The sequence below is a fragment of the Lacerta agilis genome, chromosome 12 (assembly GCF_009819535.1).
Source record: "Lacerta agilis isolate rLacAgi1 chromosome 12, rLacAgi1.pri, whole genome shotgun sequence".
NCBI lineage: Eukaryota > Metazoa > Chordata > Lepidosauria > Squamata > Lacertidae > Lacerta > Lacerta agilis.
This window is the reverse complement of record NC_046323.1, coordinates 38,372,359-38,385,611: the sequence shown is the minus strand read 5'-3', so window position 1 is coordinate 38,385,611 and position 13,253 is coordinate 38,372,359. Positions and strand designations below refer to the sequence as shown.

At 39.8% G+C, this 13,253-nt stretch overlaps 1 protein-coding gene across 1 annotated transcript in view; it reads left to right on the top strand.

Annotated features, from left to right (window-relative positions):
* ARHGAP12 (Rho GTPase activating protein 12) overlaps positions 1-13,253 on the top strand; it is a 71,910-nt gene that overhangs the window by 37,186 nt on the left and 21,471 nt on the right. The window contains 3 exon segments of the mRNA XM_033166255.1: positions 734-750; positions 2,333-2,472; positions 4,858-4,938. Coding sequence (XP_033022146.1) covers positions 734-750; positions 2,333-2,472; positions 4,858-4,938 — 238 coding nt within the window.

Below are 13,253 nucleotides of genomic sequence, written 5' to 3'. Positions count from 1 at the left end.
ATCGCTAACAAACAAGAGTTTTTTCCTAAATGTATCAATTATTTTGAAATTTAGAACAATTATCATAAAACAAATACTTTAGTTATCAAACCCTTCATTAATTCATATAACTAAAAATATAAAACAGCAAAATGCATAAGTAGCAAAATATGAAGCTTTTAAATAAATTACATTCCACATCTATCAAAGCAGCAGCATTTCACTAAGCCAGCAGAAATTCCAGGTACATTAAATTCAGTTAAGATAAGAGTAGCAGAACACTTGACATTCCTGAGAGGTTCAGTAGTATGAATTTTGAGGGGTTTCTTGATTTTTTTGCAGTATTGTTAAATGAATGTCCTGCTTATAGTGGTCACTCTTCATATTTAAATTTCACTTGAAATTTTGATTGTGCCATATGTAGATCTGGATAAAAATAGAGATATATTTTCAGGCCTATTCCCAATGCTCCCCAGTGTAGAATTTCCCTTTTTTACAGCTTCTGCCTACTGTGTTAACTTCTTCATAGCTACCCCGTATGACACCAAGGTCTTATTCCTGTCAGTCACTGGCAATTCAGATCCCGTTAGCATATATGTGAAATTAGAATTCTTTTGTCCCAATGTGCCTATTTTCCATTTGCTATTTTACTGCTCGGTCACTCAGTTTAAATGTGTTTGTGTTTTTTTTAGTTCCCAGCAAACACTTTTTGTTTTAAACCTCTTCTATCAGTTGTGTATCATCATAAGAACAGTCCTGCTGACCAACAACCCTTCTAGACATGCATCTCACAGTGGCCAACCAGATTCCTATCACCAGACAGGTTGACTACCTCACTACACATCCCTAACACTAGATAATTTATGAACAAGTTAAAAAGTACAGGTCCAAACACAGAACTTGGAGCACTGCACTTAACTATCCCTCTGTTGGGAGAACTGCCCATTCTTCCTGCTCCCTGCTTCCTCTCCCTTAACCAGTTATTGATACATCAGAGGAATTATTTATGATCTGATTACTTCTAAGCTTACTCAGCGGTCTTTGGTGAGGGATATCCGAAGCTTTTTGAAAGTCTAAGTACACAACTCCATCATTATATCTCGTACTGGCTAAGCCCAGTGAGTTAAACTGAGTGACATTTTCACAACTTCTCACTCTTTTGCCTTTAGGCTGTCAGATTAAAAATGGCTTGCTGAGCAGCGAACATTCACAGGGAAAAATTGATAGGAAGACAGAATGATAAATATTAAATGTTTATAGATCACACTTTTCATAAAAATACTACATGCATAATTTTATTTGTATGCTGCCTTCCCACAGTTCAAACCATGCTCAAGGCAGCTTACAACATTAAAAGAATGCATAACTATAACATTTTAAACATATACAACCAAACTGAACAATTTCCACATAAATCACAGGGTCTAAAATAAAGATAGAATAAACCAACAGCAATAACCCCACCAAACAATACCCCAACCCAAGGGTATACCCCCAACATATGGTATACAATGTACAAAATTACAGTAACTTTGATAAAAGCTTGTTGGGGAAAAGAACTTCCTGTTTCAAAGGACTTTCTGAGTAACAGATTTCAATAGATGTCTGAAAGTAGGCAGGGGTAATTCCTCCCAAGCCTCTACTGGCAGGGAGTTTCACAGGTCTCAGGGCCTGCCACAGGAAAGACTCAGTCCTTCGTAACGGCCAACTGAACCTCACCAGAAGTTCCCTATCAGAGGATCTCAATTACTAAGGTGGAACGTAAGGAATCAAACAGTACCGGGGGGGGGGGGGCTTAAAGTGCTTTGGGCCAAAGTTGCTTAGGGGTTTGTGAGTTAACACAAGCACATTTGTCCTTGACCCAGTAGTGATTGGCAGATAGTGCAGTTCTCTCAACAAGTTGCCAGTAACCTGCAGGCTGGTTGTTGCACTGTGCCCAAGCTGGAGCTTCCAGATTAGATACTCCCATCCACTGCCTATTACCTGTAAGTGCCCACCTGCAACCACATTCTCATCAGAGCTCATAGTATGCTTCAATCTCTGTGGATCTTCTTTGTTTGCCTCAGACTTCAGTAGGACGTGTATTGTTCCTCTAATGTAATCTCAGCTAAAATTATTCTTTTTCAACTTTGAAATGCCCAAAAGGCATGTGAGTCTCACCTGACTAATCTCTTCCAAAAGCTTTCTGTTCAGTAATAACCTGACCTTTCCCCTTGGAAGTAGATTGTATTTCACTTTCTGCCTCTTAATTCATTTTTCTTTTAAAAATTGACTTCTAATCAAGTTCTAACCTCTTCTAGAATTTGACCTAATATAAATTCTCAATGCTTCTGTATGTTTGACCATTTATAGACTCTTTCATCACAAGAAAACTCCTACAGTTCTTGTAACAGCCAGTCAGATAGTCAGTATGGTTCTCCTCCCAAAGGGTGGTCAGAAGAGTTGGATGAACGTGGCCAAACGCTATATACCAGTGACTATACTAAGGAAAAGGTACACACTTTTCTTCATCACGTATATTCTAAGCTAGTAGAAGTTTAGTAAGTAAGAACTCAAATAGGTGTGGTTTTGTCATTGTTGGTGGAAAAGTATTGCTTAGTGACAGCTTCTTCCCACTCCCTTGAACATTTTTGTTTTTTGCTCATTTCTAGGTGCTATTTTGTTTGGTTTCTAAGAAACTGCTCTTATATATTAGGACTTTACTGTGTTTAACATCCACTTTTCCTGCAAATAAAATTATGTTTAGAAATGTCATTGTACAGTCTTATATGCACTCTGTAGGTTTCTTATGTTGGATAGCAAATTTTAAAAGTTTTGAATATGTGTTACCAACCCGGTGTTAGGTTAGGTAACACATTCTGAATATAAAATTCCATTAATTTTCTTATCTGTGGACTGCATAATATCTCATTATCAACAGCTGCTTTCCCTCCCTACTGTGTTACAAAAAGTAACTCTAAAAATGATGCTCGAAGGAGATGCAATTCTCCCCTCCCTGCTGGAATAAACAGATTACCATCCTATTAATGTCATCTATAAAATTCAATATTTGAATTATGAGAAGCATAATTTTTTAAAACTTAGGAGATTTCTATATTAAATCATCATCGAAAACAACCATGTGCCTGGTCACACTAGCCACAAGGCGAGACAAACTACACTCACTATCTCCTCCTACAAAAGAGGAAAATGATGACACGCTCTGTCTCCAGAACCAAGGTCTCTTGCTCTGAAAGGAGAGTCTTGGGGATGGGGCTGTCCCATGTGCTGCCTCCAGAATAGAGCTCTATACTGCTTTTGTCCCCTTGGACAGATACTGGCTGTTTTGACTGATCCCCATTTTTTGTCCCCCTCTAGCAGTGCGAGTAGAAAAGAGAGCAAAAGCAAAATCTAGTTCCAGTGTGTGTGCCCTTCTATTCAAGCTCAGCAGACATTGTTCCTGCTTTTCATTCTGTTCCCTACCTCCCAAAATACTGTGAGAACAAGCTGTGCTGCATTTGAATGATGGATATATCTGGAGAGCTATGTGAGAGACTGAGTTATGAGATACTGCTTAAATCAGGGACTCCTGTGGATTTCCCTCTTTCCTCTCCTCCAAAGACTTGTTCTTTTTAGATGGCGAGTATTCGGGGGTTGTTGTTGTTGTTGTTGTTGTTTGCTTGGTAATAACTATTCAGGTAGTGGAGAATCACCTTCAGTTATAATAGTTGGGCATTTAGCCTACAGTAAACTGTTCTTCCACTAAAAAGAATGAAATGTATATCCAATTTTCCTTTTAATGTGTTAGACAAGATTAAGTTTTCCTAGTACCATAAGATAGTCATGAGTCACAATGCTGCACATAAAAACACCATTACAGACAACGAGACTTCTAAATCAATGCACTTAGGATCATATGCTTTGGAAAACTATTGTTAATGTATGTCCTAATATGATGTGTGTGTGTGAGAGAGAATGATTTTTACTTTAACTTCAGTGAAGAACTTGGTCCACTGTTGAAATGCATATCCATGACATCCTTGTGGAGCTCTTGGGAGTATGAGAATGCCTTGTGTTACAACAAGAATATGTAGAGGAAGGAGGTTAGGCTCAGTAAAACTTGATCTGATTTTGTTCTTTTCATGTTCTTAAGAAAAAGTGTATATTCAGGACACGGCTAGTTATGCCTTAACTGTGAATTGTTCTGAAGCATGCACTCCTACTTTGTCTCCTTAAAATGCTGTGGGATAGGGGTTCTAGTAAAAAAAAAAAATTATACTATGGGAAAATGAAGTTAGCCCACCTCATATAGGGTTCATGCCTAAGGCAGAAGATTCTCACATGCAAAATAACCCTATTTTGACTAAAATAACATATGGCTCTTTTTAGAATGTTTTCAAATATGGAGCTGCTGTTGCTGACAGTAGGGAGAAGAACAGGTTTTATGTTGTAAAAAAAGCTGTTCTTATTTAGAAACCATGGGACTTTAAAATGTATATGAAGCAGGACTTTAAATCATTACAATTATTATTTTTTACAATATAAACTATTTGTGGCAAAAATACTGTGTACTGTACATTTATTATAGTTCCAGGTATGTGAACAAAAATGTTTTGAACAGACAGCCCTATTTTGGGGATCCTCTAGTTCTGGGTTTCCTGGACTAAGCAGCGGGTTGGGCTAGATGGCCTTTAACACCCCCCCTCCCTATTCCCGGGTGTGATTCCATGGATCTTTATAACCAGCTCTGGCTATATAAAAACAGAGGTTCTTTCTGTGTGTGTGTTTGGAGGGGGCTCAGAATCTGAAGTATTTCTGTTCTCCCATTTGGCATATTTATAAATTAAAGATCTGGGGTTTTTTTTGTATTAAGTATTTTATTAACTTTTGTTTCTGTAGTGGCTAAAGCATGTTGATGAACAAGGTCGGCCATACTACTACAATGCAGATGGATCCCGGTCAGAATGGGCACTGCCAAAAGTGAGTAACCAAAGGAAAACAATGTTTCCAGCTTCGATCAAAAGCTGTATCTTGCTGCAATTCATCCCAAAACACATGGTTTTTTATATCTCTGGAATAGGTGTTGTTGTGTACTCTGCTATTTGGCAATCCTCTTGAAACCGATTTTGCAAAAAAAACAAAATCCTGTTGTGCCTGCCCCAGAACTTAGGCACGCCCACATTCAATAAGAATATCCCCAGGGCTTAGTGGGAACCCCAGATTTTTTAGAATTTTAAAAAAGTATTATCCCCTCCCCTTTCCAGGTCCACTGGGGATTGAACATTTTCGCTGATTAACAAACATTAAGTTAGTTGAGAAAGAAAACCAGAAGGGAGGGTGAAAATGGAACTGACGGGAAGTGACGAGTGAACTGGAAGATGGGGCTGAAGATGCCCAGGAGATTTGCAGACTCTGCTGATCAGCTGGCAGGAGAGGCTATAGCTGAGAAAGAATGCAAGGAACACAAATGGGGCGAGGAGGAGAGTGGGAGGTAGACAGCTGTATCTTGGCATCTGTTCCTTGGCTGCATTTCCCTTCATTTCTCTCCTCTCTTTCCCCCTCCAAGAGATTGTGAAAGAAGATTGAGAAAGTGTCAGTTAGAGGCAATCATTTCAATGTCTGGGTGGGTCGTTTCCTAGTTCACAATGGGAAACTATTTTTAAATGTCTCCAAGGATAGAAGTGAAAGTCACCCACAGAAATCCAAGACTTAAGGTGGCAGGAATTGGACACCTGCTTATCCACCCCCCACAAGGTAGTAGCTAGAAGGAGAGTCACTGCTCTTTCTAACTCATTGCTTATTTAGTGTGAAATATTTTTCTTTCAAACAAACCTGCTAATGCAAAAGCTGCTAATGCACCTCATTGTTTGCAAATTGCCTGTCAGGAAGGGCAGTTGCTGGGAGAGTGCAGTTAACTGAATACTGCAAATTAGGCTCTGATTGGCTTGTAACAGTCCTGTAGTTTTGTCTAGAGCAGGAGTCAGCAACCTTTTTCAGCTGTGGGCCAGTCCACCGTCCCTCAGACCATGTGGTGGGCCGGACTATTTTTTTTGGGGGGGGGGGAATGAACAAATTCCTATGCCCCAGAAATAACCCAGAGATGCATTTTAAATAAAAGCACACATTCTACTCATGTAAAAACACACTGATTCCCGGACCATCTGCAGGCCTGATTTAGAAGGTAATTGGGCCGCATCCGGCCCCCGAGCCTTAGGTTGCCTACCCCTGGTCTAGAGGCATTCCAGGTTGAGCTGACGCTGTGACAGCAACTTGCAACAACCCTGCAGTATTTCCCCATTGCTTTTATACCTGTGTTGGAGATTGAGCTGAGAGTAGTATACAGCAAGTCTGCAGTGCCTGTTATTGGAGAGAGGTGGTTGTACTCTGAACTTTGGGCAGCTGTGCAATGTAGTCCTGCTACATTAATACTGCAGGCCAAAGCTGTGCATTGGCTGGCCAGGCCAAATTCAGCACTCATGTAGAAGCCACATGCTCTACTGATGTGCATGCGCACTGGTTGAACATCAGTTATTGATGCTTTTTAAAACGTCACATGAAATAAGATCCAAGTTAGAAGTTAGAACAGGGAGTTTTGGCTTTGATGCTAACTTGTTTTCAACCATTTCAGCTGCACCCTCACACGAATGCACTGTAACATTTTGTTGAAGAGTCCCAGTTATCATTTGTAATCTCCCCCACCCCACCCCCACCCCCACACATAAGTGGACAAACATCTTGAAATAATGCCATTGGCTCTGTCAAGAGCTGCTTTTCAGCAAAACCATAAGCAAAGGGAACAGTCATACAATATCCCATACAGTAAGCTGTCTTAAAATATAGGAATTGGCAAATGTGCTTATGGATTCATTGAGATGTTGGGAGAATTGTGTTTCCTTTGCCTCTGTGATCCTAGAGGTGATGAAGCTGACTCCTTAATGAAGTTAAAAGATTTGGAACTAACTTCAGAGCATGCATTCTCTCTTCTCTCATTTTCCCAGTATATTGATGGATCCATAATTACAGTGCAGGAAAGTCTTGTTTTAGAAGAACATCATGGGGATGTGAGAATGTTGATTTGAAGAACATTGAGCGGCAAAGCTGTCCCAATTTAAGAAAAGGCATGAGAGAGGTCTCTGAGAGACCAAAGAATGCAGGAGACAATTGAAAACTTTAGGCTTTATATGCCATTGTTTTCAAAACATGGCCCCAAATCCTTCAAGGCATCGGAGACGTCTGCTTTCAGAGTTTGTGCTTCAATCCTTTGCCATTAAAATATTTGACATCAATGTGCATAGCAGTTTGCAAGGCAAGGCCTTTCCATTGGAAGCCTTGCACAGTGTAGACCAAGTTCGAGGCCAGATAATTTTCTTCAGCCCTATTATTGCAGAACAGTCACATCTTATTTTTAGAAGATGAGCTTGAGATTTTGGTGTGTTTTACTGATACGTGTATTGAGGATACAATTTGGCTCAATTTTGATATGATTGTATAGTTTTATCATTAGCTATAGCAGAAAAAGGCTGGAATTTCAGGCATGTAAGCATAGTTGGCCATAAGTCAAACCATTTTGTTAAATATCTGGTTTTGGGAAAAGGGGCAAAATGTATCATTTTTGTAGAATAACACTTTGAAGTTATTTAGTTACACTCCATCCCTAGGTATCTCCTATCATTCATAACTTTATATTCAGACGTGGAACTAAACCATGCTCCTCCAGTCCATTTTCTAGGTCCATATCCCAGTCTTTTACCTCTTCTTGACATGCATCTTTTGTTCGTTGGTTTTGATTCTGTCCAAAATGCTGATTATGAGCTTTGGAAATAAATGTGTGTCACTCTGGGAAGCTTACCCTGGGCTGCCTAACAGCAGACACCATGCAACAGGTTCAACCTCAGTGTTGGCCAAAGAGCTCTTCATTTCTGAAAAGCCTATTGGTCATTTTTGTGCAGAGCTTCCTTGTGACGAAATATTGTCATGCTACTGCACTTCAGACTACTAGGATCGATGCCACTTGTTGTGCAGGTGATGAGACTCAATATATGTTGGGGCTGATTTTCTTTGACAAACTGCTGTGTGTGTGTGTGTGTGTGTGTGTGTGTGTGTGTGTTTAAGTAACACAGGACTGGATTTTTCTCTTAATGATACTGGCAGATCTTAATTTGGATAATTTTTCTGACATTTGTGGCGCTCTTCTTAATGCCTATAGCTTCCTTGAATTCAGTACTAGGTTTGGGGAATTGAAAATACTTCAGGCTGTACAACTAACTCACTGAGGTATGATACACATAAGCCACATATCTCTGTCTTCCCTGTCATGTCCCTTCAACTTATCCTAGACAAGGCAGACTTGGAGAGGAATAAGGAACAAACCAAGTTATTTGTTTCTAGCCTGAGGTGAGAGCCAGAAGGAATGCTCAGTATGCAATGTAGCTGCCAACTTTAGTCTGCAACCAAATATACTGGATCAATTAATGCAAGAAAAACACTTAAGTGATTTGATTGGAGAAGGGGTGGAAATCAGTTATGCCACATATATCTAGGATTGTTATCCATTTCCACCTCATGCTAATTTACAGACAGCCTTGACTATTTTTACCTGCTTATTAATAACAGAGAGGAATGCTAGGGAAGGTTCCAGGAATATCAATACTGTACAGTCACATTCTGTGCTATCTGCATTGGAATGAGAACACTTCTAATGTTAATTCTGTTACTTTGTATTTGTTTGTCACCAGTGGATTTGGGAATGAATTTGGAAAATTAAGAATCAAGGAATAGCAGAAAAACCTTCATGCACCTTTGTAGAAATGTTGGAACAGCGATCTATTATTTTAAAAGGAAGTGCCGTGTAATATTTTAGATTTAGGTATCACAGTGATACCTCAAGAACAGTGCTCTGGAGGGAAAGGGTTTAGAAGAGGGGCTTGGCTTGTACCGCAATAGGATTATGTTGACCTATGATACCAGCCTAATGGAATTGGACTAAAATGCATCTGAATAGGCTGGAAAATAATCTGTAAGCCATGGTATCAACTTTTTCTGCTGTATAAAATCTTAACTGCCACTCCTGTCTTTTGCGATTTGTAGCATCAGGAAAGCCTGGTGTAGAAGGAGCCTTCCTACCTTTGTAAAACTGTACTCCAAAACATATGAGTTGCAAAGTTCAGTTCAATTCAAATATTGCCTACTTGGACCAATGTAATTAGGCCCAGTATGACACTAGTGTCTTTCTGTAGGGCCTTACTACAGATTTGATTAATTGATTGGGTAAATATTGCATGGGCAGGAGGCATCTTTTGTGTGTACTGTAGGCTCATATACGGTCTACCTTCTGCAGCCATTCACAGCAGAGGGAGAGGATTAGCTGAGGGGGAAAACGGAGGGAAATTCAAACTCCACCTACTGCAGACAGGTGAGTCACAGGTGCTTACCTCATGATTTATGCAATGCCAAAACCAGACATCTGTAAAATAATAGTCCTCCCCCTTAAAATTCTTAATCTGGCTACTTTATCAGAAAACTAGAGAATAAAAACAGGCTTCACCTTTCTTATTCACCTTCCTACAAACAACAACATAGCACATGACTCCCCAAGAGAAATTCCATTTGTTAATTTTGACTAAGATAGCTATTCTATAACGTGTGTGCGCATCTTTCCTCACATGACTGGTCCTGTTTCCTCCACTCCACTCCCCCACTCCAACTCCTTAACCAAAAGTTTTTAGGCATGAATAACAGTGTAAGTGGCATTGCATGGGTTGAATTAATTCACAGAATGTTACTACCCATTTCAGCATGATTTGGAATACATACGGACACATGGGGTATCTCTTATCGCCTAAGCAAATGGATTGTAACTGGCAAAGCAAGACTAGTAATGTTACTGTGTCAGTTCATAGTAAACATATACTGCTCCATACATAGCCTCAGCAATCCTTAAAACAGTCCTGTAAAAAAAATAATTCTTTAAAATACTGTTCCCACATTACAGACTGAAGGCTGGAATTGAGGGATGGTGACTTGCTTAAGACCATCTAGTGAATTCATATCTTAACTCAGATGAATTGGAGCCTCCCACTTTACTATAATACACCTTCTGTGTTGATGCATCACTGGGATTTTGTATTTGAAATACTTCCTTGACAGTCAAACCTTCTAATCTGCATCCATCCTGTCAGTTGCCGCTCTCTAGCACATGGCAATGTTCCCTTAACAGTGGCAGTGCCATCATATCATCTCCATCCCTTCCAGTTCGGCACCTGTTCAGATTATAGGACCTGCGCACCTAGTCTTCGTGTAGTTCAGTTACCTTAATTAGTATTCTACATTATGTATTATTTTAGGGTGTGTGCTGTTGAAGTAACAAGGTTTTTTTTGAAAAAAAAACAAAAAAGCTCAGCTGTCCCAGTTTTACTGCTTCTCAAAGCAGACACGTTGTATATTATAAAAACCCATAAGCAGGCACGCTCTGTCTGTGTAGAGATAGCACTTGACCATTAAACCGAAGACTTAAGGCAGTCTTCACTTCTGATCACTACAAATGAGGACAAAACTGGTATAGTTAGAAACACGGGATTACTCTATGGCAACTTCACCCATCCAAACTCATAGAAGTTGACAATGAAACTATACTTTTAAAATGGGCAGAAAACTCCACCGTACATTGAGCAGAGAAGAGCTTTAAAAATGTACCTGCAATTGAGAAGATGAAGGTTTCCAAAGAGCTCTCATTTAGTTCTGGGGTTCCCTCTGGTTTCTTTTCCAGTTGCTTTCTTTTTGTGAAGGTGAAATGCTCAGCATGTAGCAGCTGTAGTAACCAGCTCCCAAAGTAACCAGGCCATATGAGTAGTCTGGATATATTCTGGGATGTGGTCTCTTTTGCCTTATTTCAGAAACTTTGTGTGCCTGTCCTGTTCATGAGGTTGAGAGGAATAGGTGTCTCTCTTTCTCTTCTATATTGTTTCATCCTTTCATAATGTTATTGGGTTGGATCTCAAGTTCCCATTAGTGGAAATTCACTTACATGCTGCTGCTGTTCCTGCGTGAAGAGGGGAGAAGGAAGGAATTTTTGCTGATTCTTCCTGTTTTGGAGCATTGTGGGACCTTCCAGAACTACCTTCCAACCCAGTCTATTTCAGAGTAGTCAATAGTGGTACTTCTCTAGAGATTTTTCAGAAAATTATTTAAGTGAGAGAACTGTAAATTATATGCAGTTTTACTTAGAAAGGATGCTTTAGGAAAAACATGAGTGTGTCTAGATTGGTTTTTGTAGTAGTGTTGCTGGGTATTAATAAAAGATTTTGCCTGAAGTTATGCCACAGGGGAGAGTCCTCCAATCAAAGAAATAAAGAGAAGAAATGGTTGAGAGTGAAAACGAAATTAAAATCCATATAACTCTGAGAGGGCATTTTCATTTGTGGCACTTAAACTATGGAATAGCGTTTTCCTCTTCCCTGAATAGTTTGGTTCCCCTCTTTGCCTGCTTCATATTCTTTTTTATGTTATTATTATCTTCATCCAAAAATCACAGGACTGTTCACAACATGAAAGTACAAAATGAGAACACAAAATACATAATAAAAACAAAAACAAACCAATAACTCTCCTCCCTCCAGCACATTTTAAAGGACATAGAATGTTAATCAGCCAAAGCCAAAAAGAGAAACATTCCACAAATAGGGAGCCACTGCAGAAAAGGCCCTTTCTCGTGTTGCCACCCTCTGGACCTCTCTTAGAGGAGGCACACAAAGATGATGATGATCACAGGCTCTTGATTACTTAAACAGGCACTTAAAACCATTTTATTATGACAACATTTTTAAAAAGTCAAAGCCTATGATTATATGGATTTTAGTTTGCTGTCTCTCGACATAATTAATACCATTTTTTACACTTTGTTTGCTGTTAGAATCATTATAATGTATACATATTTTTATTTTATAAGAAACATTGTTTATATCTTATCATAAAAAGGTGGGATATAATTGCCTAACTTAATAAATGTAATACTTTCCAGAAACATGCAAGTTAACATAAAGGTAAAGGGACCCCTGACCATTAGGTCCAGTCATGTCCGACCCTGGGGTTTTGGCGCTCATCTCGCGTTACTGGCCAAGGGAGCCAGTGTACAGCTTCCAGGTCATGTGACCAGCATGACAAAGCCGCTTCTGGCGAACCAGAGCAGCGCACGAAAATGCCGTTTACCTTCCCGCCAGAGCAGTACCTATTTATCTACTTGCACTATGACGTGCTTTCGAACTGCTAGGTGTGCAGGAGTTGGGACCGAACAATGGGAGCTCACCCCATTGCGGGGATTCGAACCGCCAACCTTCTGATCGGCAAGCCCAAGGCTCAGTGGTATAGAAAACCTCAATTGATTCTAATTTCTCTACTGTGCATATAAAAAAATAAATATTGATTGTTCTCCAGCCAAATATGGGAGTGTTTTCAGCATTTCCAGCCTGCCTTGCATTTCCCTGCACTGATTTAATGGCAAAGAAACCTCCCTTCACAATTCAGAATTCTGTTTATATAGCATTCTAATACAGATTTGAGTTTTCCCATGTGTGTGGTTGTGCATTCAAAATAACAACATCCCCCACACAAGAGAAAGGATCAGCAGACTTGGGCTATGCGTGTGTGCACCCTGGAGGTTTGCAAAATACATGCAGACACACAAAATCTGAAAGGAAAACTCCAAGGGAACAAAACCCCTAAGGGAGAAAGCGGCTTATGAATGCCCGGGAGCATAGTTCACCTTTAATATTGCAGCTCAGACTCTTAAGAGCACTAGTTCTTAAACTTCTTTTCTCTGGGCCACACTTTCAGAATAAAAATTTGCTCATAGCACGCCAAATTTTTTATTGATAAATACATTGGAAAACAAAAAGAAACAACTCTCAGCTGTGCTTGATTTTGAAAAGTTATCTATCCATATTCTGCAAATTAAAATATTTTTATACTAATACTATGCTTCTTCCTCTTCTTTCTTTGGCCATCACTCGTAGCCGAGTAAGATGGTCTTCCATAAACATGGTTTTAAAAGTGAGTCCGTGACTGTGGAGGCCAATTCTAGATCCACACGTCCTTCCAGTGCCAGTGTGGTGTAGTGGTTAAGAGCGGTAGACTCGTCATCTGGGGAACCGGGTTCGCGTCTCCGCTCCTCCACATGCAGCTGCTGGGTGACCTTGGGCTAGTCACACTTCTTTGAAGTCTCTGAGCCCCACTCACCTCACAGAGTGTTTGTTGTGGGGGAGGAAGGGAAAGGAGAATGTTAGCCGCTTTCAGACTCCTTT